At 36.9% G+C, this 26,679-nt stretch overlaps 1 protein-coding gene across 8 annotated transcripts; it reads right to left on the bottom strand.

The window, feature by feature from the left end:
- Positions 1 to 868: 868 nt before the first annotated feature.
- Positions 869 to 23,223, bottom strand: SDG25 (SET domain protein 25). Of its 8 annotated transcripts, none has more exons than XM_039131377.3 (20): positions 23,006 to 23,218; positions 20,084 to 20,313; positions 19,439 to 19,997; positions 19,108 to 19,230; positions 15,972 to 16,301; positions 15,532 to 15,879; positions 14,996 to 15,403; positions 14,578 to 14,665; positions 14,100 to 14,479; positions 13,235 to 13,886; positions 12,724 to 13,127; positions 12,519 to 12,641; positions 12,360 to 12,440; positions 11,298 to 11,351; positions 11,033 to 11,184; positions 8,613 to 8,659; positions 8,408 to 8,460; positions 3,694 to 3,901; positions 2,664 to 2,755; positions 869 to 1,476 (listed from the first exon to the last, which is right to left on the bottom strand). In XM_039131377.3, the coding sequence occupies exons 1-16, from the start codon at positions 23,069 to 23,071 to the stop codon at positions 8,638 to 8,640; spliced, it is 4,020 nt and encodes a 1,339-aa protein (XP_038987305.3). In that variant the 5' UTR covers positions 23,072 to 23,218; the 3' UTR covers positions 869 to 1,476; positions 2,664 to 2,755; positions 3,694 to 3,901; positions 8,408 to 8,460; positions 8,613 to 8,637. The 8 variants fall into 8 exon arrangements, with proteins under 8 accessions (XP_038987305.3, XP_038987306.3, XP_088570421.2 ...); XM_039131378.3 differs by having other exon boundaries at positions 1,257 to 1,476; positions 3,790 to 3,901; XM_088714295.2 differs by lacking the exon at positions 869 to 1,476 and having other exon boundaries at positions 2,532 to 2,755; positions 3,790 to 3,901; positions 19,439 to 19,989; positions 23,006 to 23,223.
- Between the last annotated feature and the right edge of the window lie 3,456 nt (positions 23,224 to 26,679).

Here is a 26,679-nt window from a genome sequence, read left to right as displayed (position 1 = left end):
AAGGCCTATTGTTCTCTTGAATTAGAGTTGAGAAATATATAATTTCGTCGAAGCTAACCAATGACTAATATGAAAGTCCTAATATCTGCAGGAATATGTCAGTGCCATAAACATTAAAAATATAATCTTGCCCGAAAAACAAATGCCAGCATCAGTAAAAAGGGCACCATGTCCTCTTCTTGATATGGAAGAGAAAGATTCCTGCAAAACATGATTTAGTTATTCATGGAGAATATTGCTCCAATGACAAGCAAAAGCAAGTGCATGAAACACATGCCCCGACCTGCCGGATTCGAACCGGCGACCAAGGATTTCTGATATTGGGCACTACCCCTCAGCAATCCATCACTCTTCCAGCTGAGCTAAGGCCGGCCAATGCTTGTCAAAGAATCCTGGACCTACGCACAGGAAACCCAAAGAAAACGAGCACGATATGAAAACCCCATTGGGCCTAATGGTTTGCCCCACATTATAAAATCGGTGCATGTTTATAGCATGCTCTACATTCATGCTATCATGCGCATGGCCGATCAGACCTTCAATGCCATTTTACCCAAGCAACCATGCAGACAAAGCACTACTACAGGCAAAAGTTACTCCGCTCCGTGGCTCGGAGATCCAAGGTTAATACGCATTGATGGGATGGGGGTGAGAGGCACCATCTGGATATCAACTAAAGATGAATAGCATGTACGTCAGCAAATGGTTGACTGAGCAAAATGGCCAGTAACATCAGCATTCCGTACTAACATAATAAGATACCTGAACTGTGGATGCAATGCATGCATGTAATTTTTGGTGCACCTTGCCCAATATGTCTGTCCTGCATATTACTATTTACAAAGAGTTGAAATAGGACTAAAAAGAGTTTGAACCAAGAAATCTTCCGCATTTTATTAAACAATTTATGTGCAGATATATTGTTTGTCATGTTTTATATTGTTAATTTTCCTGCTAATCCAGAAGGACGCTAATAATAACTTCCGGGGTTTGTAGGTCCACCAAAAAGATACACACCTTTAGAGCCACCTCTTCCTTAAAAACCTTTATGAGGTGGCTGCAGAAAATCTTGGGTACTAGAAAGATGCAGAGACGGGGGCTGGTCAAGTAGCAGCCCGGAGAATAACCATAGCGGCCGCTGTTGGTAAAATATACAAGTAGGTTTGCCCCATCCGCTGGGCAACGGAGGGTAGGGCAATAGAATAATATTTTTCTTGCTGCCAGCACCTCGCCTTTCCCATTCAGTCCATACCACAAATAACAATCCCGCATCATTTTATTAGCTTGCTTCTGATTCAATTCACAACATATTTGATTTTATTATGCAATGCGGTCACTAGTAAGGTGGATGGCTGCTGCTTTCCTGTTCCTTGTTAAAAGTGCTGTATTTCATTAGGGTGAAAAGCGGCAAGTTAGGAATGAAAGACATACCACACAAATTTGAAGCTCCGGCAAAAAATTCCCACGTTACCATACCTGCATGCAGAGGAATCTCCATAAATATGACTAGGAAGCATAGAAAATCAAGAAGAAAGTTACATGCAATCAGCAGGCAATATACTGAAAAATAGTTGACATCCAATCTTAAATATTTAGATAATGTAGTCATCTAACAATTGAAATTACTAACTTAAATTTAAAAAAAACGATGGAATTTAGGGTAGAGATGTGGCAGCTGATATTGTAGCGTCAAGGGCCTTGGAATATACATAATCCTTGCAATCATATAACCTAAAAAGCATGCTTTAGAGAAGCTCATCCATCACTGCTCGATATCTATCAAAATCTTGCGTGTTTATTACCATTCCTACGTATCACTAAAAGATTTAGGCAGACAAACTCATGCACCAATACCCATACAACAGAGGATGGAATACAGCCACGGACCTACCGCAGGAATGCAACCACCTTAGCTACAGAATCCCAAATAAGCACTTCTTTACGTACACCAAGAACCGAAAATGGCAATAAGGATTGACCAACCAACAAGGCTCAACCATGATTAACCACCACCTCTAAAACCAAAACCAAATAAATCAAGAAAAGATCTAGCTGAAAGATCATATCTCACCACCGCGATGCCCGCTGGTAGGGAACCATTTGAACAGTACTTTATTTCCATAATTCTAAAATTAAGGGGGGCAATTTAGGACTATTAACCCAAAAGCCCATCATCTCCCCATAAGTCTTGCTACAAAAAGTAGTCATGTTAGTAGTGATAATGCAAGCGGATGGATATTACATGACCTCAATAGTAAAGAAATTATAAAAAGAAGATAAATCTAACATTCAACTACACATAAAACAAAGGTTTATTACTAGATCCTAGCGAGCTTCATAATAATGAAAAGACGGCTTCAATCTATTTAGAAATCCTCAAACGTATCGACAGCAATTTCACCGTTCTGCAGATACACCCATTGTACTTGTATAACTCAACAAACTTCTCCATTGCATAGCAGTGGACTACATATTCTAAATTACCCAAATATAATCATTCACAAGATTCCTTTCATTGCGATGGCTTAAAATTTCGTAGTCAAAATGCACCAAAGACTTGGTGGCTTCCCATTATATTGAATGAATGAATTCGGCACAAGCCTGTACAGAGTTATTAAATTTCAAAACCCAGCGTATTTCTAAAAGACAAGACGATTATTAACCTTGGCAGCAGAGAACTCAACTGCAGCAATAGATAATAACAGTAGAACATAGTTGTGTAAATGTCCATCGACACTCCCAATGGGGCGATAACCTGAAACAACAAAAACTTCGGCCAATCAGGTCTTTTAACCTAAAATCAAAAAAACCACATTCTATATCATATTCCAAATGGGCAGCAATGACACAAGGCTAATGAGCAAACTAATGCTGGTAATGAAAGAAGAAAGCAGGGTAAATCAATTGCTCATCGATGTTCATGGCTATGGAGGGAAAAGAAGCTAATGAATGCACACAACAGTAATGCAAACATATTCAGAGATAGACTGGGGAGAGAGAGAGAGAGAGAGAGAGAGAGAGAGAGAGGAGAAGAGAGTTCTTTAATTTTTTGATGATACTGTCATTAGTTTTTGACCTAAATATTCATTCAAGGAAAGGTACTCTAATGCAAACATAAAAATAAAAAGAATCACGTCCAATTGCTTACTTTTCATACTAGCCTTTGACCAATCTTTCCAAGATCTGGTCCACCATGGTCATCTGGATTTTATTAAATCCTTAAATCTTTTTGTCTAAATGTGCATTTGCACATGCACAAATAAAGGATGACACAAAGTCGCTGATTTTCTTTAGACTTCCTTTTCTGTCTCAATATGCATCTCCTATAACTTTTAGAATCTCAACTTTGTAATATCATCATATTATTTCCCTTTTACAGATGACGAGTGCTCAATGATGGGAATATACTTCAGAGAAAAGAAACATCTACAATGAGGTAGCTTAACAGCATCAAACAAGATAGACTGCAGAGTCGAATCACAGAGGTTTAATATTATCCAATTATTCCTATGTTTATACATCTAGAGCACTGCTTATTGCCACCATTACAAGAAAATTGTGCCAGGAAAAATATCGTGGTCAAATAATCAAAGTCATAGCAATGATAGAAATAATGAGAACCTGGAAACAGCTTTAGATGGTACAACTGCAAATATATCGCAAAAGAGAAGGGCAAGATGATTGGATACATACAAGAGAAATGCATAAAGCACAGATGAAGATATTCACTGCAGCTCTCCATGTTACATGCCATATTAACAATTACAACATGGATGAAACTGTGGAGACCTTGGAGCGCACAGCTTTTTGAACTCTGAAGAACAGCAAGTCCACAATGCATTGCAAAGCATTAAAGAGCGTCCAGAAATCTTTCTAAGTAGCTTCGACTGCAACCAGCAACCTAGGTCAAATGGAACGAATATAAAGACTGATGAATATTTAAAATCAATCAAAAAAGTCCTATAAAGCTTTTTAATTTACACGAACTACTTTTGATTTAAAAAAAGCAGTGAATCTTTCCCTTATTGCAGCCATTTTACATGGAACTGAGAGTTTCAAACTACCACATTGGGACATAATATTGCAATTCAAACCTCGTGTAAGATTGTTCTGTGTTTTTTTTTTCTTTTTTCTTTTTTTGGGTGGGGAGAGTGGTTGACGATGATGTGTTTTTTGTTTTGTTTTGTTTTGTTTTTGTGGTGATGGTGGTGGTTTGCAGGGGGTTGGACGCTCTCCTCTTAAGAGGAGGGCATATCTGCTTCTCTCAGATCTAAAATCAATAAGAACTAAAATCAAAGATCATACCATTGATCATGATCCATACCATAAAAAATGCCTCAAAATCAATAATTACTGTTTGGTGGTTTCTAACCTATGGATCAGGTAGACACAAAAAAGGTTGATTCTTAATTTAAAAGCTTTATTATGTATTTTAGCACACTAGCATAATGGAAACTATCCTTTTCTTCTATTTGTTGCATAATTTAAAGATCATCAAAACACATAAGTTTCGTTTCTACACATTTTTAATAATATAGATCATGATCAACGGCGTTGATCTTCAATTTCAGTACCCAATTATTGATTTGGGGCCTGAGAGAAGTAAATACCTTCTCCTCTTGAGAGGAGCACAGTCTATTCCATATGTGTGTGTGTGTCCATGCCATTGTATCCTAGCCATATCATTTCCAAATTTTTCTAATATTTGTCATTTGGACTTAAAATTGTATTTTGTTGTATCTGCATCTTGTATCCATGTTCATGCTCCGTGCTTCATAGCTTCCCTCTGAGACTGCCTTAAAGGTATAACTTTTATTTGCTGCATAAATTCTCCCTTTATCTAAGCCTCTCTGAATGTCTTTCTTTTCGTTCACACTCCTCTAATAGCACTTGGAAGCATAACTCTTATCAAACTATTTATTAACTAATTGAGATAGAGCAAATGACAATTGTTAATTCCCTTCGAAAAAGTCCACCATTTGAAGAATATTGGAATACTAGGATTTGTAAGGGCATCTCATCAAACAAGGCAGATGCTAACTATGATTAAACGTATGTACAGTAGGACGAAAGTATAGGTGATTGATGGGTTTTTCCTTGGATTTTAGGATATGAGTGATGAATTGCTAATTTTGACTAAGTCAAATAAAATCGTGACAGCTATACAAAAGCAACAATGTTTTTTCCATGTGAACTTGGATTTTAGGATATGAATGATGAATTGCTAATTTTGACTAATACAAATAATAAGCCTAACAGCTATACAAAAGCGACAATGTTCTTTCCATGTGAACTTTCACTTTGGATTTGTTTGGTTTGTGGGAAGAGGGGAGAAAGTGGGTTGACAGAAAAATAGAAAAATGCCTCGTGTTTGGTTGGAATTTCCAAAGAAAAGAGATCGGAAAGTAGTTTTCTCATGAAAATAAAATCCCCATAGTTCATGGGAAAGAAAAACTGATATGGGACATGGGAAAGTTCAATTCCCACCTATTGAAAATTGGGATATTTTTTTTAAAAAAAAAGTGCCCTTAAGCTTTTAAATAAAATGGGGTAAGGCCTTTCCCTTTATCTCTTTATTAAGGGCATAACAAGCATTTTGCACAACTTTCCCATCAAAGTAAATGCTCAACCAAACATAAGCCACTCTGGAATGTGCCATTTTTCCATAGTCAGCCAAACATAGAATAACCACTTTTCCAAGCATCAGCTTTCCTGAAAAAATATTTCAGTAGGGATAATTCTTCCCGCAAACGAAACGAGTCCTTTATGCCCAACATAGACTTCCAAAGTTCCAGCTTATTCATGCCAAAAATATAAATAGTTTCAGCTGATATAAGCCCAAAATACACATTCAAGTCCAGGCTTATTTATGACCAAATACTTTTTGCAAAGTTTCAGTTTCTTATACCCAAAATGCACCCCAAAAATCCCAAGTCCTAAGAAACCTACCAATGCCCAAATCTCAGATGATCTAAACACAACACTTGCAACATCCCAAAGCTTAATTTGTTTACAAGATATACCCATAAACTTTCAAAATATACTGTGTGGGTTGAAAAGTGCTTCCGAAATCCATGCATATGTGTGTTTCTGTATCTTCTTTTCAATTTCTTCTGTGCATCATATCTCCTCTTCCAATAAAACTTGGCAAGCAAGCCAGAAACCCATGAAGCAAAGACTTAAAACATATATTATATAAGAGAAAGCCAATTATTTTACACTATAAAAGTTTTCAATGATAGAAAATAGGCGAGCAACATAGTCAAAGCCATCTGTTGTAATATTGTAGTATATCATGACCTCATCTACTGTCTCACCCATTAATACATCCATTCAAGCCTATCATTTCCACGGCATTAAAATTGTTGTTCATGATATTATAACAATATTTTGGTACATCTCATATTACATGACTAAGAAAATAAAACTAGAAAAATAACCAACCAACTGGCATTATATCCACCCATGTTCTACTATTTCTTAATACCAGGTCATTTATTTAAATTTTATTAGCTACAATAATTTTGAGTGTAAATGCTAAAATTAGTTTTGGGGTTTATGTGCACATGAATGTGCAATTTAACTACTGTTTACAAACCCTGATACAGGGATCTGTGACCATCTCAGAGGCACCGGTATCCAAAAAGCCTAATGGAACAATCCCAACAAATAATTCTGTTAGGTTGCAATATTAAAATTCATGAAATATCATATAAACAGTCACCCAAACCATTCGGAACACAATCCTATAGCTCAAAAATTTTGTCAGCTCAGACTAATAGACTCCATGCACCTACGATAGCTGATTCGAACCAACTGATTCCATTCCATGTAAAATATCCTATTTAGGAACAAAAGAGAGTCCCAAAAAAGTGATGATTTGAGAGGTACATTAGTCTATTCAAGGCAAGGTGCAAGGTGAAAGCCTCCCTGGTTTTCCTAAAAGGTTTAGACATGGAAAATAAGCAAGATAAAGATTATTGGTGTTATGTGTGGACTTAGTGTCGAATTTGGCACAGGTAACAAATTTCACAGGCCAAATGTGCGCATACTTTCAGTATAAATGAACAATGACAGAACCTAATATATGTCAACCACAAATATGAAAGGAGATCCATTTCTTCCCACATATTCGGTTGTGAAAATAATTGAAGCCAACTTATATGTCATTCTGACTTGAAGTACAATGTGTGCACTTCACCTGAACCTCTTAAAACTATATACCCCATGTTATAAAGCCTTCTTAATCAACCTCAAAAGCATTTTTGGAGAGCGACATAACTAACCCTGAGATGCATGTCAAGATGAGAATCAAATGAGTCTTTTAGAAAAAATGCAAACATACACTGGCCCAAAGACTTGACAATAATGTTTTATTCAACAGAGTTAGTGAAATAATCTTCTTACTTTATTACAGGTTTTGGCTTAAAATTAACGTAACAACTCATGTTCCTAAGTATATAAGAACTGAATGCCTGACTTCCACCTCGAGACCTTGTCTAATAAACCTAATGACTTATCCTACAAAAATAACCCAACTTAAGTTCAGAAATCACCATCAAAAAAAATGCAAAACTAAAACATGTTTTACAGTAACACAACGATAGAAATTGTTCCATAAAACCCATTAACTGCTAGTAATGTCCAAAATAAAATCACTGTAGCATTTATAAATGTGAATAAACATTCTAAGGATACACTAAAAGTTGTCATCACTGCAACCTAATGCTCTTCAATTACTAAGCCACATGTCAGATTGGTCCGCATGCATCTAAAGCAACCGACCATGAAACCGGAAGCCTATTTTCACAAAAGAAACACAACCAGCCTGTGTATGTCTAGCTTGTCAATTTACAACATTGAATATCAGGAAAGCAATATATCATAGTTCACTTCTCCCATGAGAACTTCAAATGATCCAGATTGACAATATATCACAAAGTTGTAATTGATTGATTGGTGACTGTCATGACATATAACTAGAAGAATACAAGCTTCATTACATTCTTACTATACCATCACTATCATAACTGAGGCACAATTGCTTCTCCATTATCTTTTTTTTTTTTACTAAATTTTGCTTCATCAAAGATATAGAACACTCAAAAGATGCTAGAATAAGAAGCAGAATGCCAACTAAAAACATGTACCATACAAGTCTACAATGCAAATTAATGTATCATACTATCATCAAATAATTGTCAGACTTCAAAACTTGAATCATGAATGTAAACTGTGAACTAAACTCAACAAGCCTTAGCACATCCATTTAAAATTTACTTCTTAATTGTAGCCTAAGCCCATTAGTTGCCCAGAGCTTATCAATAGGAGAAAGAGGGTGGCGTAATTGCATCACCAACCAAGAGGAAAAAATCCAGGAGAAAGTACTGGGTATATAACCTCATACCTCATCGATTACAAGCCGATCACTGGCCCGTCCAAGAGCAACAAATAAATGACCTATAAAAATTTTAGGTTACCAAAAATGAAAAATTATTAGAGAACAAACAAGATGCACCACCACTGATTTAACAGAATTGGTAATTCAACACAAGATTAAGAATCAAAACTATCAGAAAATAGAAAATAGTAAGGCAACAAGTCAAACACACCATGAGCGATAAGAAAATACTGTTACTAATTCAACGATCCACGGCACCTACAGAAAATAACAATAGGTTAGCTCATCGCCAAAAGAAGGTAATACAATTAGCATGCAAAATATAAGTTGCAACTTACTACTGAGTCATCAAAGATTTCTCATGAACAACAAAACATGTGTCTGTCTATTACAAATATTACAATAGAAAAAAATTCTTCACCTATTTGTTACAATTTCATAAAGAGTGCATATTAAAGTTAAGCAAATATTTACTTTAAGGACAGATCATCATAGCTTCATCATAAAGAGTGCACCCACAAAAAAATTCTAATTCTAGGTACTATTTGCTCCTTTTTCTCATCATGTGCTGAGAATATTTTCATATTTTCTAGGCATTCGCAACTCTTGAATCAATAATTAGTAAAGAAATTCCAGGTTTGCAAAAAGGAGAAGAGAGCAATCCTTTCATCCCATGACTCAAAATGATGATATACCATTAACTCTCTCCCCCGACCATATTTTGTTTCCAATTTTAAAAAAACAAGTGTTTGGTAAATGCAATGCTTGTATGATGGTCATGATTGACAGTGGTGATTTTTTTCTTTGAAAGTGGATGGGTCAGTAGGTGGGGGTGGCGGAGAGGGGACAGAGCACAATGTGTTATCATTTCATAACGTTCTATTGTTGAGATTCGCAAAATCCATAAAGATTTAATAATAAACAGGAAAAGCAGTTACCAAGTCCAACAGGCCTTGGTGCGTCCATTATATATATAAGATTTCTACAACTTAGATCTGATTTTCTTAAACATCATGAGGATCAAAAGGTTTATACAACCACCCCTTCCAATAATTATGCCCTCATCATCTCTAGCTCCAATCTAGCATGAAAGTTTTAGAAAATTTAACCCTTCAGGGAACCCTTCCCCCCCCCCCCCCCCAACCCCACACTAACAATAAAAACCATGCCACCTTATTTTACTCCGCCTCTTAATCTCCCTCTCATTAACATCTTCCACTCACCTCCAAATTGATAAAAAAAAAAGGAAAGTTAACTTAGGCAGTTACAAATTCCCCCTCTCTTTTCAACTATCAAGAACAAAATGCCCACATCTCTCTCCATCCCTCTACATCATATCATTTCCTTTCTCCCCTGAACTCCAAGACTCGCAACAGCAGTTGGCCGATGCTTTTAATATCAGAAGAATAACAAGATATTGGGAAAAGTTTGCATTGCATAATTTTAAAAATGCAACTGCCTGTATTTCCTTCCAATTGTAAATCGTATCTCTATTTTGCAATTCAAGCCAAGCTGTTTTGAATTTTCAATGCACATCAACAACTTTACTTCATAATACAATAAAATAAGATGTTTTAAAATCTGATTTATCTATTTATATTATTTATGTTGCTTTATTATGATAAATGCCTGATTGCCTCCAGTCTACTGAATATAGCATTTCTAATGTATAAAGTACCAATATAACATTTACACTAATATTTCATCTTATGATGCCCTCAGCTGTCTCACACTTTATCAAGCTCCCATCCAAATGCATTTACTTGCAAGGATTTGGTTGGAACTTGACCTTCTCAAGAAACAAAGAAGTGCAAAATGATACATTTCTTAAATTTTTGTATACTTAAATGATTATTATAATTCATCCCAAAAGAATAACAAGTGATATAACAATATCTAAAAAGACACATTATTATATGAAAATAATTATAATCATCAATTTAAATTGCATGTGTTTATATCAAAAAGCAATTTTTGCAACAAATCTATTTAACTCGTGCATAATCTTTTAATCTTTTTGTCATGTTGTGCATTGCAAATAGCTGTGCTAACTTGACAAATAGCATAAATCTACTAGAGAATGCAGAAAGAATGGAAAAGCAATGAGCTAGTTAAGTAAAGTTGTTGATTCTAGCCAGCTATTACCACAATACACAAGGGCTTAATCCCACCATTGCAGGATTTGTAGAGGGTCAGATTTATGTAGCCTTACCCTAGCATGTGGAGAGATTGTTTCCATATTTTTTCATGATCTCTAGGTCACAATGGAGCAACTTACTGTTGCGCCAAGACACACCCTCATGTTTTATTTATTCAATTAAAATGGAAAAAGATTTACAGATTCATAGATGCTTCAATTCAACATATTACTAGATTCATTCTCCCTAATAATGTATTCATATATGTTCTTTTCCTAGAAAGCTTTGGTTGCATTCACATTGACATTCAACTAGGCAGCGTGAGCTCAAATATCACAGAGACCATCAGAAATATCAGAGCCTCAATGAGGCTTCGCCACAGAGCATAGGCATGGAGTTAGGAATTGTACACAATAAATTCGACAAAATGCATCCCAATTGACTGAATTAGAAGCGTATAATAGTTTAATAATCAAACCTTCCCCAAGCATACCTTCGAGAACCACAGTTGCACGGAATCTTTTGTTCTTCCAATGGAAACTTGTAGTTGTAAGTGAGCTCTTCACCAGCAGATATATGTTTCTTTGCATAAATGAAGATTTTCTTCTGACCATCAACAGTGATCACCTTTGTATAGCAGTTTGGCTGGGAGGAAGAACATAAAAGGAGGAAAGGAGGGGGGAGGTGAGTTAGCAAATATTAACAAGAATAGACAGAAGTTATCAACCAAATAACATCTGACACTCTTATGTGGTTACCTCACATGAGTGATTTATAAATCTTGCTATTCCACCACGTTTAGTAGCATCAACCTGCAGACAATAAGATAAAGTAAACTATAAGTGCAATACTAGCAGATGAAAGACAATGGGATGCAAAAAATATTTAGTATGTCACTTGTACTAAGTTGGATCTTTCATAAATGACAATTAGTTTACAGATTGATGTAGAGTTGTTATTCACATATTCACATCACAATATTAAAAGAGTTTATAAAGAAACAGGTCATGCAGGCAAGGACAGAGCTGAATAAAAGTATGAAACGCTGACAGGACACAATTCAATATCACCAACTAATGTGGAACTCTTCCATTTAAGTTGCTTGTATCGTTAACAAATAACAACACAGTATTTTCTTCAGGGAAGCGAAAATGAATAATTCCAGTATATGCACATGTAGACACAAGTGATTATTCCAAGTAAAACTTAAGTTTTCAGTCTCCAGCAGGGATCATCAACAACAGAAAACCATACCCCAACGTTTTACCTAAACTGAAGCATACCATTAACAACATTCTTCTGTCAAGGATCATTTCTAAGCCCTTATATCTTTATGCTTTTCAAAGATAAACAGAATCTCTGTAGCTACAAAGTAAAATAGTGTATGACATATTGTTGATTGAAGTGAGGACAACATTAACGGCAAAGTGGAAAAATAAAGACACATTTAAACAAGTCTAAAAAGTACTTACATATTAGGAAGTTTCACATCATCATAAACATGATCTAACAATAACATAGTTTACTGTACTTCAAGCAGTTTTAATGGTTTTCAAGAGAAAGTAAATAAAAATGTAAGATTAGAAATATGGCAAGTGGAAACCCAACAATGCCACACAAATTCATAGTCTGTCAAGCTGTATTTTAATGAAATTACTAAAATTATTTCTTTTAAAAAATAGATGTGGTAATGCAAACCATGAAAACTATGCAAGAATTATTCTACATGTTTCCCATGCTAGTGAAAAATTGGGGGAAAATATATCCATACAAAATACCCCTGTGAAGATTCAGAAAGGTATTGCAGTTCCTCCACTTACCACATAATCATCGTCCAATCTAAAGAGGTAACTACTACCGATTCCCATCTTTTCGTATTGACGTTCACGTATATCTGATACCTGCAGGTGTCATAATATTAAGCTGGTGTTCAAAATTAAGAAAGTCAACATACAGAAATGCAGAGGAAAAAGGCTGACCCGGCGACGGATAACTTCGCCTACATATTCAATTACAAAGTCTTCAGCCTCGACAGGCTCAAGGGCCACAAGACCCCAATCATGTATCTTGCTCCTTTGAAAGCGCAATCGTTTTTTCCTTGCCTAAGAAAGAAATAGAATGATAAGCAAAAAAATATGTGAAGAGAACGAAAATTACCTGAACAAAAACTCATATTTCAATTACCGTCAACTGAGTGACTTTTAATAAGTCAGCGCCCTCTGCAGCAGCCAGAAGGTTTCGTAGCTTGACCCTATTTGTTCTTGCAGAAGGGCCTTTAACATTTGAACTTTGAGATGCATTAGACATAGAAGCAAAATAATTCGTTTGAACACGAATTCCTCTCACACGAGCCCTGTCAGATGGAGGTGCATTCCGTGACCATTTATGCCACTCCCATCCATCAATGGAAGTCCGAGCACAGCCATCTGACTTGGGGCATGGAAGCGAGGGTTTCACCCTTCGGCTTGTCAAGTGCTTGCGCCTTCCTTTTTTCACTGAACTCATTGTTGTTAGTTTTGAAACTTTAGATGGGATATCTGATGCTTGATCCATCTCAACTCTCCTTTTCAGACGAGACAGTCTTCTAGCTGTCAAAATGCAACCAATTAAACCAAGAAAAACAGGAAATATAGAATTTAGACAAGTGAAATGACTTAGAACAGTAAGAACACAATAAAACAGGATCTATACTTACATTTTGGAATGTCATTGGAGCAGAATACTTCTGAACCTTTCTGGACACTCAAATCACAATTATTCCCACACACAACCTTCTCATATTTATTTGAATCCTGTTCCAAACTTGAAACTTTCTCCAAGTTGGACTTAAAAACACCTGAGAAAACCACTTTAACTGCATCATGTGACTCTTTACTACAAGTATTTGCATCCCTTGGAGAAGTTGTTGCTTCAGGATTACCAAAACTAGGCAAAGTCTTTTTTCGAATCTTCCGAGTTATTTTCCCTAATTTCCGAGTTCTTTTCCTCGTTAAAGTGCAAACATCCGGTGAGGGCAGAGTTTCAGTCTTCCATTCATCTAACTCTTGAGAAATCACATCCACAGTCCTGGAATCTACTAACTCAGTCATTGATCCAGGCATCCGCTGATCTCCTATGGTGTCCCTAGGTAGCTCTACCGATCCAGCATTCTCCGAGGCAATGCACATGGATGAAGACCCAGCCTTGTTCCTGCCTAATTTTTTCTTCCGAAAGTAAGTGTACTTTCCAATAAGTGAAGAAGTACCAGCCAACTCTGAATTGTTTGAGTGCCTCGATCTTTCTCTAAGTTTCTCTAAAGCTGCAGAGGAATCACCATCATTTTCTTGTTCGACATGATATGCTCCATCCTGAAATGGATGAACTCAAGCATGATTCGGTGCAGGACAAAAAAGAAAGAAAGAAAGAACTATTGGAATCATATAACAGAAACAGGATCAGCTAATCAGCGAAATCAACCACATGGAAGTCATGCAAATAATATGATAAGGGGCGGAAATGAAAGACAATGAGAAAAACATAATGCATACACACATGGAGAGAAGAGTACAAGAGAAGTGTACCCCAAATAAGCGATTCAGGTTTGTTTTGTCACTGTTGACACCTGTGGCATTTAATTCAGAATTCCTTATAGCACCCCAAGAATCAACACATTTGTGAAGAATGCCAGTCATATGAGAGGATTTCCACCCATTAAGAACCTCGTCATGTAACTTCTGTCGGCAAAGTGCCAAAGTAATATATTTCTGAATAACAGGAATATGCCCCTCTAATTTTGAAGGTCGGAACTTGGTTTCTTGAACTACATCCAGAGATGTAGGCCACTCCTCCAGTCCAGGGGGCGGTGGTTCGTCAACATTTACATCATCAGGGCCAGTTGTCATAGGCAGGTCCAGTTTTTCAAAGGCACTTACATAACTTGTAGAGGGCACACTTGGTGGTTCTGTTTAGAAGAATGAAGAAAGCATCTGCTTAGAAATGATATCTTTACTTCTAGGCTGTACTCAAAAAACTAAAGAAAATACTATAATCCAAAGTTACCAGGAGACTCCAACGTTATATCATTATCCATGCCATCTGATTTGGGCAAATCTGTCTGGCAATCAGATTCTCTCACATCAACCTGTTGCTGCAATCAAAAGATATTGCCAATTATGCTAGAAGCTTAACCATGAGGATCAGGTACCTGCAACCGAAGTTTCACACCAACTCTCACCCAAGATGGTGTCAATTTCCAGTATCAGCACACCCTTATTGCATGTCACTCCATTGAAGTGCCATGGAGGCAAGACCTATAGGCAGCATAGGTGTGTGACACTGGAGGCCATGTCATCTTGGATGGAGCTAGGGTGAAGCACTAGATGCAGGTTAATTCCTCTATCATAAGAACAAAGCTATATTAATGAAAATAAGCAAAATTATAAAATATTGCATAATGGGGCATCATGAGCAAAGTTACCTGATTCAAATTATCTTCTAAGGCCAAATAAAACAAATTTGTCATTTCCTCTTTTATAACCTCTTCAAAATATTCAAATAAAGATGCCTTTGCTGATATGTATAAAGCATTCTCTACACTTCGCTGAGTCTTTGTTAGAGCACCAGACAATAAATTGACATGATATATACTGTTTTGCTTTGTCTCGACTTCTTTGGCAATGGAACTAACATCTGAAATTGATGGAGAATGTGCAGAAATATCTGCACTTCCTGTTGCCGGTCCAAACCCAGGAGGAGCACAAGTATCTGCACTTCCCATCACAGGTCCAAGCCCAGAGGGAGCGGATGTATCCCTATTTTCCATTGCAGGTCCAAAACCAGGGGGGAAATCCATGTCATAACCAGAAGTCTGTGGTTCAGAGACGACCTGGGAAACCATGTACAACAAAGAAAAATGTATAAGAGGCAAAGAGAGAAACCATTATTAGGAGCAAAATAGCTTATCTACAAAGATGTGTTCTAAAAAAGGCACACGGTGTCAACTATTTTAATAACCTTTGCTTGCATCTCACTGAGGCTTGGCATATCTTGCTCATCATAAGAAACAGTAACCGGTGAAGGTGAAATTGCAGACCAGCGCTTTCTTTTAAGCCATGCACTGCAGTAATCTGCAACAGGATCGTAGAAGACAGCATTCCACAAAACTTTCATACAATCATAATAAAAGATTTTGCGGACTGCTAACAGTAACTCTAGAGAGTTAACAGAGCTACAAGAGATACAAGCACTTGTAGATGACTCTGCATGAGATGCCTGAAATGAATTTATCTCCTTTGACATGTTAGAGGAAACAGCAACCTTGTTTCCAACTGTGCCGGACTTCCTCTGAATCACAGTGTGAGTCTGTAGAAAACAGAAACCAAAAGAGTTAAAGCCTTTTCATGATATAAAGATCATGGTATGACAGTGTTCTTCCTTCTCAATGGTAGCATTACCCTTTTGTCAGATGAATAACACATCTTAGCATTCTGTTCTGGCCTACAACTTCTCTGAGCTTTCCTCAAAGAAATAAATTCCGGTATGACACCGCTAATTATTTCATCTAGCAACATCCGACGGGCAGCTTTCATTATGCCAGCATGCAACTGATTAGAGACGTCTTCTAAAATGTTAGATATGAAGCTGTTAAAAGAACTGGCATCATCATTGTTGGCGCCCTCTTCTCTTAAATCAGCATCCGACACAGTCTGCATGCTTACTCTGCTCCATTCGTCAATTAAAGATGCAAGAGTGAACGGCCCAAACTTGTTACCAACATGGTGTATCTAACAAAAAAAGAAAGAAAAAAGGAAAATGGAAAATAATTAAGCTAAGATAATGGCACATGACAACCATGAAAAGTCAATTGCTAGGCAGAGCAATACTCAAGCAAGGACTTGCTTAAACCAGAAACATCATAAAGGTTGTGATATATGTATTGACAGCTCAAAACAAGTAGACGACATAAACATGGGGAACCAGCAAAATATTGTCAACGCAACCGGTAATTTTCTCCTGATTACTTTGGAGTGTGCACATAATATATCTTTTGACATCCCAATTTAAAGAACATTTTTGAGATAATTAAGTATTGAAATGTTTGCTTTTTTGTGGGCAAATTACCAAGAACGAATAAAAAAACTTAAAAAATTCTCTCTGCAAATTGCACACATTCCCATTGCAGAAGGCCACTCTATTTAGTATAAAATTACAGAAGCATAGTTCTTCTAATGCAAAAAGTATGTTCAGGATTATGTCCTCAAATACTTAAATGATGCTAACAGCTGCAATCCATGGAGAGGATGGATCTTATCAGGAAAGGAAGAAAGAAAAAAACAAGCCGCATATAACAACAGCTAATGGACAAAAATATCACCATCGCAAACACATTATCAGGTTGCTTGAAAACAGCAGCCAATAGTAACCCGTGCCAAAGCTTTTTTTGGAGACAATTATAATTTTATGCTCATAAACCATACCAACTATCTAAATTAGCAGTGTTAAAATGGTATACCTCGCATATGTAAGGGCCTGTTTGGCTATTTCTTCAAGATTGGGCTGAAAATCCTGTAGGATCTGTGAATTAGGCCGTCCATTTAAGCATGGCCATGTATCAACGAAACTCTACCCAGCCCAAATCCTATAGAAAGAATAAAAAAAAAAGACCTCCATAGGTCCATTTTTCTCCCTGCAGCCCAAAAGGATTTGGGATGGGGTTGGATAGGCTTTTATAAAATGGAAGCTAGAAGGGCCAACAAGCCCGATTCCTACAAGATTTTCAGCCCAATCCTATGGAAATATCCAAACAGGCCCTAAGGGTTTTATCACATGAAACATCAGATCATCAAGCTTCGCAAAGGATGCACAAAAGTGCATTGCCATCAAACTACTGTTCTAAACTCCAATGAATCAAAATATTTTACAATGGCACGTTTTAAAATTTTCCTGCTTCGACTAACCTTCTGAGTGAACTTTTTACCTCTAAATCAGTCTGATTCAAGCCAAGCATTACAACATAGAATCAGGAGCCCAGTTTATGCAAATGAAGCCATCAGAAGCAAAGAATGCAAATCCAACAACAAGCATAAGAACAACTTTGCATATAAGCATGCCTTAGACATCTGCCAGCATAACAGCACACATTAGAGGAGCATATCGCATGTGCACATTTTGAGTATTGAAATTGTTTGCAATTGTTATGATTTTCGACTGAATGCTCTTTAGAATAATGTAGATCGTCTGAAAAATTGTATGCAGTATGTTATTAATATTCAAAGGTTTAGGGTTATAGTTCATAAGTTATAGTTCACAAGTCTTTCATAACAAAGAAGAAATCTGCACAACCACCAGGTTTGTGAGAATGAGTTTAACATTTTACTTAAAACAGAAATGTTGGCATAAGAAACTCAGAAATCTTAAATTAGGTTAAAAATATATCAAGTATTCAACATGTTTCTAATCCAACGAAAACCACAACCATTTTCCTCCCAAAATTGGACACCCTCAGATGAAAATAAAGAGAGAATCCCAAGGGAATTTCAGTTTAGAGAGAAGAAATTTGCAATGCAGCCACACTTTTATCCAAAGTTTGCTGTTTTAGTACCAGACCCATACCAGTACCATCCTATTACTGTGTCGATACATCCGGTATGGGGATTGGTCTAGCATACCAACATTCGATAAGCCCCACGTACCCGTTCGGTACTGGTACGGTACCAACTGGTACAGCAAACCTTACTTTTATTAGTAAAAAGTAGATCCAAGATGAATTTGCTCAAAAGAAGTTTTGCTGACGCATGATGAATCAACATCACGAAAAGGTGGTCAAATATTGTTGTATGCTTCACATATTGCTAGGATAAAAATGCTTTAGGACCAGGCTCAGATAGAGCATACATGCACGGAAAAATGAAGACTACAAGCACCAATCCTAAGCCTAGCCAAGGAGGTCCTATCCCCCATCTATCAAGCTTGAACCCAGCCTGAAAATGTAGTAACCAAGCTGAACACTTAGAGCCAGCACCTGCAAATAAAAGAAAACAGAGAGAGGTACTTTGCAAGGAAGAACACCATGTGATGTACAAGTTCTGTTTGATGGAGTAGATAACTTTGGATAAAAGAGAGAACTACTCCATTCAATCAAGCAACAGCTTTCCCTCACCTTAACTAGCAAGACGCCGGGTCCTCACTTTCCCTAGGGGTTGCCAGAGGACAAAAGGACAGATTTATTTTGGTGAGAGATAACCATGACCATGGCCCATCATTGGAAGTTCTTAATTCATATCACAAATTATTTTAAACTTTTCAAGTAACTAGCATTGTTGGAGAATGACTAATCTCAGCTCAAAGTGAATGCACAGATATTGAGATGATCTAACCTTTATTGTATTAAATATTTATTAGCTTGCCTATCCTTAACACAAGTTGATCAAAATAAGTAATCCTGCCTAAAAAAATTATTTTAAGCCTAAACAGCATCGCAATGTGTAGATATTCCAAGCCGGAGAACAGCAAAACACGGTGTTTATAGAAAAAATAAGAGATTGACCAACCAGGTGACCATGATCTATCAATTCTGCATGATTTTCTTACCACCAATGAATCATGAAGATAACTGCTGTGATGCCAATAGTAAAGTTCTGCAAGTGAATGTGGGCCATGCTTTCGACCTTCCTCATCCTCAAACATCCAGCATGACTCTTCACTTGAAAGTGACTGAACCAGAAAGAACCCATCAATCAGACAACAATTATGCAGTGGACAGTCCAAAAAATAAGAAGTATGAAGGAAAAAGAATCATTACTAAATGATGTTGGAAATATAAATAAAGTAAATAAATGAAGCAAAGTTACTAATCGATGTTGGAAATGTAAATAAAGTAAAGATTGCTGCTTCTGGTTTCAGAAGGAAAAGAAGTAAATACCGCTGGAAGCACTGATGATGCACGATTCACTATTCCATCATTTGTATTTTGCACTTCAGAACCATGAGCTTTATATGTAGAAACTGGATCGGATTCTACCTGTTTTTTCGCATGTCCACGAGACCATGACCGGCAGCTTGCAAGGTTGCTAGTTTCACTCGATACTGCAGTTAAAAAATTTAAAGCACCACATGCATTGCTATGAAATTGCTTTAAATATTTCAAGGGCAGCGGATTGATGAGACTTCCATTTACAACAGGATAAACTGGAAGGTCTTCTGGCAAAAACCCTGTAGATAAGCCCTCATATAGCTGTTCTTGAATATATGGCCCACACATTTGCCCATGTTCATTGATGTACATCCATCCGCTCACAGAGAAGTTTTGGGCATATCCACCATAACTTTTGTCCTGGCCCACTAAAACACCTGAGCCATATTGTTGGGAATTCTGACAGCTATTGTTTGTAGACCTAGAACTTCCCTCCATTGCAACATATGAGTCAATTTCTCCAAGTGGATGACAGACACAGAAGGAGCCGTTTTGCTTATCTGAACACCTAAGTGTAAGAGTACATACAAAAAAAAAGGGTAAGATGATAATTTTAAGAAACTGAATGGCCAGAGCAGCAAGCAGCAGCCATACCGATAAGATGAGAACCCTCCACTGTGTCCATGTGACAAATAATCATCAAAAACACCTAAAGAGGCTTGCCCTTCCATGCAAGACAATTCAGTTCCTGATGATTTCAGCCTTTTCCTCGATGCAAAGAGATGACTGCCTTCATACAAGTATGATTCTGCAGTATCAAGCTTGGCATCGCTACTGCAACAAGTAACGGAAACCATGTCTGGCAAAAGTTCCTCGAACATCACCTGAATGGCAAAAGAGTCATCTAGGACATCAGCTTAAGATGTTAAACAAAAGACTGACGCTGGAATTCAGGTTACCACAACACTAGGACAAAATAATTTGTATGAGGGTTTTTAACACATGATATAACTTTAACTTTAGTTCAAACTTGAATGTTAAGAAAAACTAGAATAGCTCATGAACCCTTTATTTCCTTATTACTTTGTCATGAATTGTACGAAATAAAAATTTCCAAACTGAAAATGGTTCATTGCCACAACGAAGAATTACATATCAACATGTATGTAGGCATCAAAGGCAACAATTCCCACAGTAAATACAGGAGTCCAGATACAACAGCAATAGGGTATATGAATATGCAGATAAAAACATAGTCAAAAGCATAAAATAATCTTAGCGTCCTAGCCTCACTGTCCAACTAATATAAATGTCAGACATGCATGTCCACAGAACAGCACAAGCTCCTATGTCCACCAACTCATTGTTGGCCTCACAAATACAAGAAACATAAGTCCCGGGAGCATAAGATATTAACGCTACATGGATTACAAACATAACGCTACATGGATTACAAACACAACGCTACATGGATTACAAAGATATAGAAAAATCGGAACTATAAAATTTATACATGTAATGCAAAAGTAGAAGCATACAGTGTGTAGTCTCAGGTATAATATCCAAATCTTGAATAGCAAATTTCTTACATTTCATGCTCCAGATTTGTATGAATTACATGGTTCATATGGTGGGGTTTGCCAATTAAAATTTTTAATGCTCCCATACCAAACTTTTGTGTTTAAGTCCACATACAGCAATACAGCAGTGATGAAAGACTCAAGCTCCCTCTTATTGGCTGTCGAAATGGTCCAGGTTTTATGTGTGTGCCTCCAAATAACAGCCCCAAGGCCCCAAGGAATAAGCTGTCTACCTTGCATGAGCCTCTTCATGAAATGTATATAGCCCCTTTCATATAAATCTATAATAAACCTAAAGATGCTTATCAAGGGCCTTGCCTCTATGTGCGAGGTGTGGGTAACCTCAGAAAACCCTTTAAAAAATGCAACATATATGGACAGCAAGGCTTAGTTGCAAGACAAAGGGGAGGAAGATTATAATCTAAAAATAAATAACAAAAGAAACAACAACATTTCATGACTGTAACTTAAGAATTTGAGTGCACATAATAGGTTCCCAAGCATGAAGCAGAACAGAAATAGTAGAGACTGCACCAAAGGAAATCCACACATTGTCAGATCTAATAGGAGAAAAGTAGCATATTTCAAAAATACATTACAAAGAAAGAAGAAAAATAAGGGCAACATCTAACTCGTATACCCGATATTATTTCAAAAGTAAGAGGGAGAAAGAATCCAAGGAGAATCAACTATCAGAAACATATTATTTCAAAAAATCATAGAATAGTAGAGACCAGAGTATTTAGAAGCTCATAGAAACTGAACAATAAGCAATAGGAAATAAGGTGAAATATGCTATCCACAGTGATTTTGACAACAAATTATGCTCAACGGCCAAAGAGTAACAAATAAAGTAACAAAACGGAGAGGTAATCTATAGACCAAAGCACACTTATCAGAATAAGGATGCACGGCATTTTGAAATAACCATAATACGGATAAAATGGAGAAAAATGCTTTAAATGTCACCATACAAGGATCACCGCAAGGTGAAAAAATGAGAAAGATCCACAAAAATCAGTATATAGAGGCACAAAAATAACTAAATGCATATACATAAGGATAAAGAGAGATAAGACCATATTTGCATAATTGCATATCATGCAGCAAAGTTATATGAGGATAAAATTAAGCATAACCCTGTAATAATCACAGCACGTGTCTATAACAATGTTCTTTATGGAATGAATGAAAGGTGAATGGTGTTAAGTCGATAGAGGGGGCAATTATCAGGTTTTTGAGCTTCAGCTGACAGAAGCTAAGGCATATCAATACACAGGACGTTGGGGGGTATCGAACAATATATGACATATAGGTCCCCGGCAAGGACAGAGTTTAGGATAACAGCCATAGTTAAAAAGAGGAGTGAAAGCAGCAAGAACTTGGACACAGGTGATGAAGAACAAAGCATGAGCATCACTTATCGCTAGTGAGGTAGGTTACAAAATAAGAGAATAGTTGGAATATAAGGGATTTCAATACACGTCTCATTATGCAAAATTGGCCTTCCCTAGGAGCTAGAGGCAAGACATTTACCAATCCGGCTGCAAATCGTTACATAGCACCTTTAAAGGGCAAATGTAAATGAGGAATAATCAAACATTAGCTGCAGATAACGGTGGCGAGTAAATAAATAAATAAACAATTTTTACTAATCTTTAAAAGCAACATTCCAATCATGCAAATTCTACGCCAATAAGATGAAATTAACGATAATATCAACGTCAAATGACGAAAGAGACCTGAAACCGTCGCCCTAATAGATCCAAAACAATATTTGACAGGTTAAACAAGAAAACTTATCACGATAATCGATGGCGATCTAGGGTTTTTGTGGAAACAGATTCTTTTTCTTCGATATCCCTATATAGGTTACCTTTTATGGCGGACTTTTCCGCTAGATTAATAAACCAAACACATATACACCTTTTTCTCGCAGATACGAAATCAAACCAGCAATTGCATTCAAAACACCAAGAATCGAGAGGAAACTCACCGAAGCCGAGGGGGAGGAGCCGATCTGAGAGTCGCCGTGCGGCCGAGAGAGGCAGATCTGCGGCATCTGGAGATCGAATCGTCCACCGATTCTGAGACGGGGAGGCGATCCCGACGCGCAGCGAGGCAAAAAGGGGGCCTCAAGAAGACATCGGCGTTAGGGTTTGGAGGAGAAAAAGGGATCGGCAGGGACGGGAGCTTCTACTCTGAAAGAGGGTTATTAAGGGGGGCCGGATATAAGCCCATTAATAGCTTAGGACTGGGCGCGGGACACGTGGACCACAAGGGCCTAGCGGCTTGGGGCAGGGTCTTTTTCACATCCGTCCGATGGGAATCAGTCAGAAAACGAGTGGCTGAGATGGGATAGGATGAATCAGTTGATAAACTTACCAACCGGTCCATTGTTTACACTTCTACGCTTGACATTTGCATTCGCAAGAAAAAAATCTGAAAACTCATTAAAAATTCCGAAGTGTTCATCTGAAATTCTGAACCCCGCTGCCAATGATGGGAGCCACAGCTCCTCCACGGTACAAGGAATTCAAGAGCGAACAAAATTCATACAGATAAAACAAATATGCAATGGACTCCCTATTTTATGGTACTTTCTCTTACGCTTATCCGAAAAGAAAAAAAAAAAGAGTTATAATCATTATCTTATGCTTAATTCAAGAGTTCCTGATACATACTACAAATGTATTTAATATACATCTAGTAATAATTCAGTACACATTTTAAAGATAAATCGATATACAGTTTTAAAAGCATATTTTTAGCTAGTATATACTAATGGCTGGATAATACATACAAAATAGATTAATTATTTAAAAAATCAATACACACCTCTAAATAAATTAATATATAATTTTCAAAATATGGCATTCCTTAGTACCGACACAATTTTTTAGCTTTGTCTAACATAAGAAATTATATACATATCATTTCATAGATTTCATGAACTCTTACATGCAAAGATTCTAAAAAAAAGGGAGATTTGAAAGAGGAGAAAGAAACTCGGGAGGAGAAGGAAGATCCGGGCACCCTTCTCCCACCTTTCCCTTCTCTTTTTGTTTTTATTTTTTTTCCATTCCATTTGTTTGTTGAAATGCGTTCTAAATGATTAATGATTTTGAAAAATATATAAATATATGGCAAGTCAGAGTTATAGAGATTGGGGAAGTAATTCTAAATTTGTGTTGAATTAGAGAAATATTTTTTCTTTTGTTAAATATGTTGATATTGTATGTTCTCAAGCAAAGATATAATATTGAGTTTTTTTCCTTTTCCTCTCTCTAACTGTAGGATAGGGGTGTAAACAACAATTAGCTTGAGCTCCCTTTGTTCCATGCAATCTCTAGCTGCTTACATACCAAGACAAGAGATTTAAGTTGTAGGGAAGCTCTATGTAAATCCTTACAACTGATATCAATAGATTGCGATCTTAATCTAATATTGATACTGTATAATTAAATTAAATTACAAGTTATTATTAGCAAATAAAAATTAAATTATATATATTTACATGCTTATTTGAGCTTAATCAAGCTGAGAACAAATGGAGATAGGTTTTTCTCAAGGTTGTCTCATTTACTACTTTAAGCAAGCCCTTATCAAGGAAATATCAGGCTGTTTGGGAATGGCTTTGCTCAGTTGACAAGCTCACTTGGTTAATCCTTTGAAACCATTCACTCTTTGGGAAGACGAGGAAGGAAATACCAGTAAAACTTAGTCGGCACTTCAAACGGCTCATAGGAGACCCTGGAGGCACACCTGGGGTCTCACTTCCTCTGGGACTCATTGATCTATTTGGTGCATTCTTCTTGATATATTGTGACCCAATGCTGGTGAGTTTCATATACTTAAACGACATCATGTCTATATGGAAGCAAGTTCAAACGAACTTTAAGAACTTTGGATATTAAGGACGTTTGTAAAGAAGGAGTCGCATGAGCGGCTTCATGTAGAAAACCAGCCTAGAAGTTATGCTTGAAAATGGAATGAGCATGACCAAAAAAAGAAGAAATGACTCTTTACGACCCTTTCTATTGACCTTGACTAGGGCTGATATAGGTAGAAGGGGTAAAGTGCATAAAGAAGAGATTATAAAAAGAATAATCAAGTCTTTTCGATGTACTTCTGTGTTAGTTGTCAAGGGATTCTGTGATCGAATGCCACGTTTCCTGAAGACTTTGCTCCTTTATCTGCTCTTTTGTTTTCTCAATGCGGTCTTATTCTCCTGCTTGGGCATCCAAATTCCATTTCCTTCATTCATCGTCCGCTCTCTCTGTGACGATTGACAAATATACATGCCTATCTGCCGATTTTGTGAGGAATCACTTTGCAGCAAACAGATTTTCATTTTATTTTTATAAACTACATGTTGTAAATTTTGCTGCAGAATCCCCTTGATGAAGTGTTCTTTATTTTTGTTAAAAAAACGAGGAGAATCGATTTAGCATTGGTTTGTGATTAATAGGAGCTTTCTTGAAACCATCAAGAATTACCTTTTCCCTCAAGCCTCGGTCTATGGTGTCTATTCTTATCTTCTCCATTATTGTGTTTGCTCGCATTGACTGCTTGCCGATTGAAAGGGTTGCATGCCAAAGAAGTCTGCTGAGGGGAACAGGAGGATGTTCTAGATTCCAGTATGTCTTTTTGCTGGATGCCAAAAGAAATGCAGATGATAGGTTCTCTTCATACACTAAGAGGAATGCTAGTTGCTTATGCACAACAGTTAGGATTGTTCTCCTTTTTCACAATGGCATATCTTTGTCTCATATATGTTGTTGGAATGCTTGTAGTCTTTGAGAAGGATGGTGTTAAGAAGCTGGCGATTGACAACATCTCCTATGACTTTGTGAAAGGTGCCACCGTTGATTGTGTCGAAGAATCGATTTGTTCTGCATTCATGGCTGGCCTCCTCTCTTGGTCACCGAATGCACTCTTAGATATATATAATTATTTTACACATCATTTAGTTATAAGCTATATATGCTCCATTTTTGCTACTTCTGCCGATAACCGTTGCATGCAATCGTTGTTAGTTTGAAAAATGGTCACAAAGGAGTTGCGATGCTCATTGCATTTGTTTTATGTGTTGAGGGATTATTAAAAAGAAAAAACAAATCTAAAGCTAAAGTTGATAAGTTTTATTGAATTTCCAAATTCGCTTTTTAAAAAAATTGCATCTAGGAGAAAAATAGCGAAAAAGCAAAAATGTGCACGTAAAGGAAAAGAGAAAGGGAGGAAGAGAAGAAAAAAAGATCTCCCAAATGAGGAGAGAGAGTAGCATGCCAAGAGAAAAGGAAAAGGAAAGGAAAATGGTAAGTATGAAAAGTTAAAATAGAGACCTTTAAGGTCCTTGGGTCCAATGACAATTGCCGAAGTCCCCTAAAGGCCTGCTAGGCTCCACGAGATTCATGATGCACAGGCAAATGGACAGCTAGTAGAGGGTGCTTGGTTGCCCTAGCATTGAAAGATTGAGTAGGTATCAGGTAGAGTGACATAGGGGAAGAAATGAGCAAGCTGAAAACAAATCTTACACTGTTTATTTCAGTCCATAAGCCTTTCTTAAAACTGTAGTTACAGAATAGGTGAGCAGTTGATTCTTCTTGACCTTCACAAAGCACATACTTTGTGTCTGTTTCTACATTTATCCGGGTTAAATTATCCTTT

Source organism: Phoenix dactylifera, chromosome 18 (genome assembly GCF_051530095.1).
Source record: "Phoenix dactylifera cultivar Ajwa chromosome 18, Ajwa_hap1_PhDact_Kaust_v1.1, whole genome shotgun sequence".
NCBI classification, from domain to species: Eukaryota; Viridiplantae; Streptophyta; class Magnoliopsida; order Arecales; family Arecaceae; genus Phoenix; species Phoenix dactylifera.
This window is presented reverse-complemented; position numbering and strand designations above follow the sequence as displayed.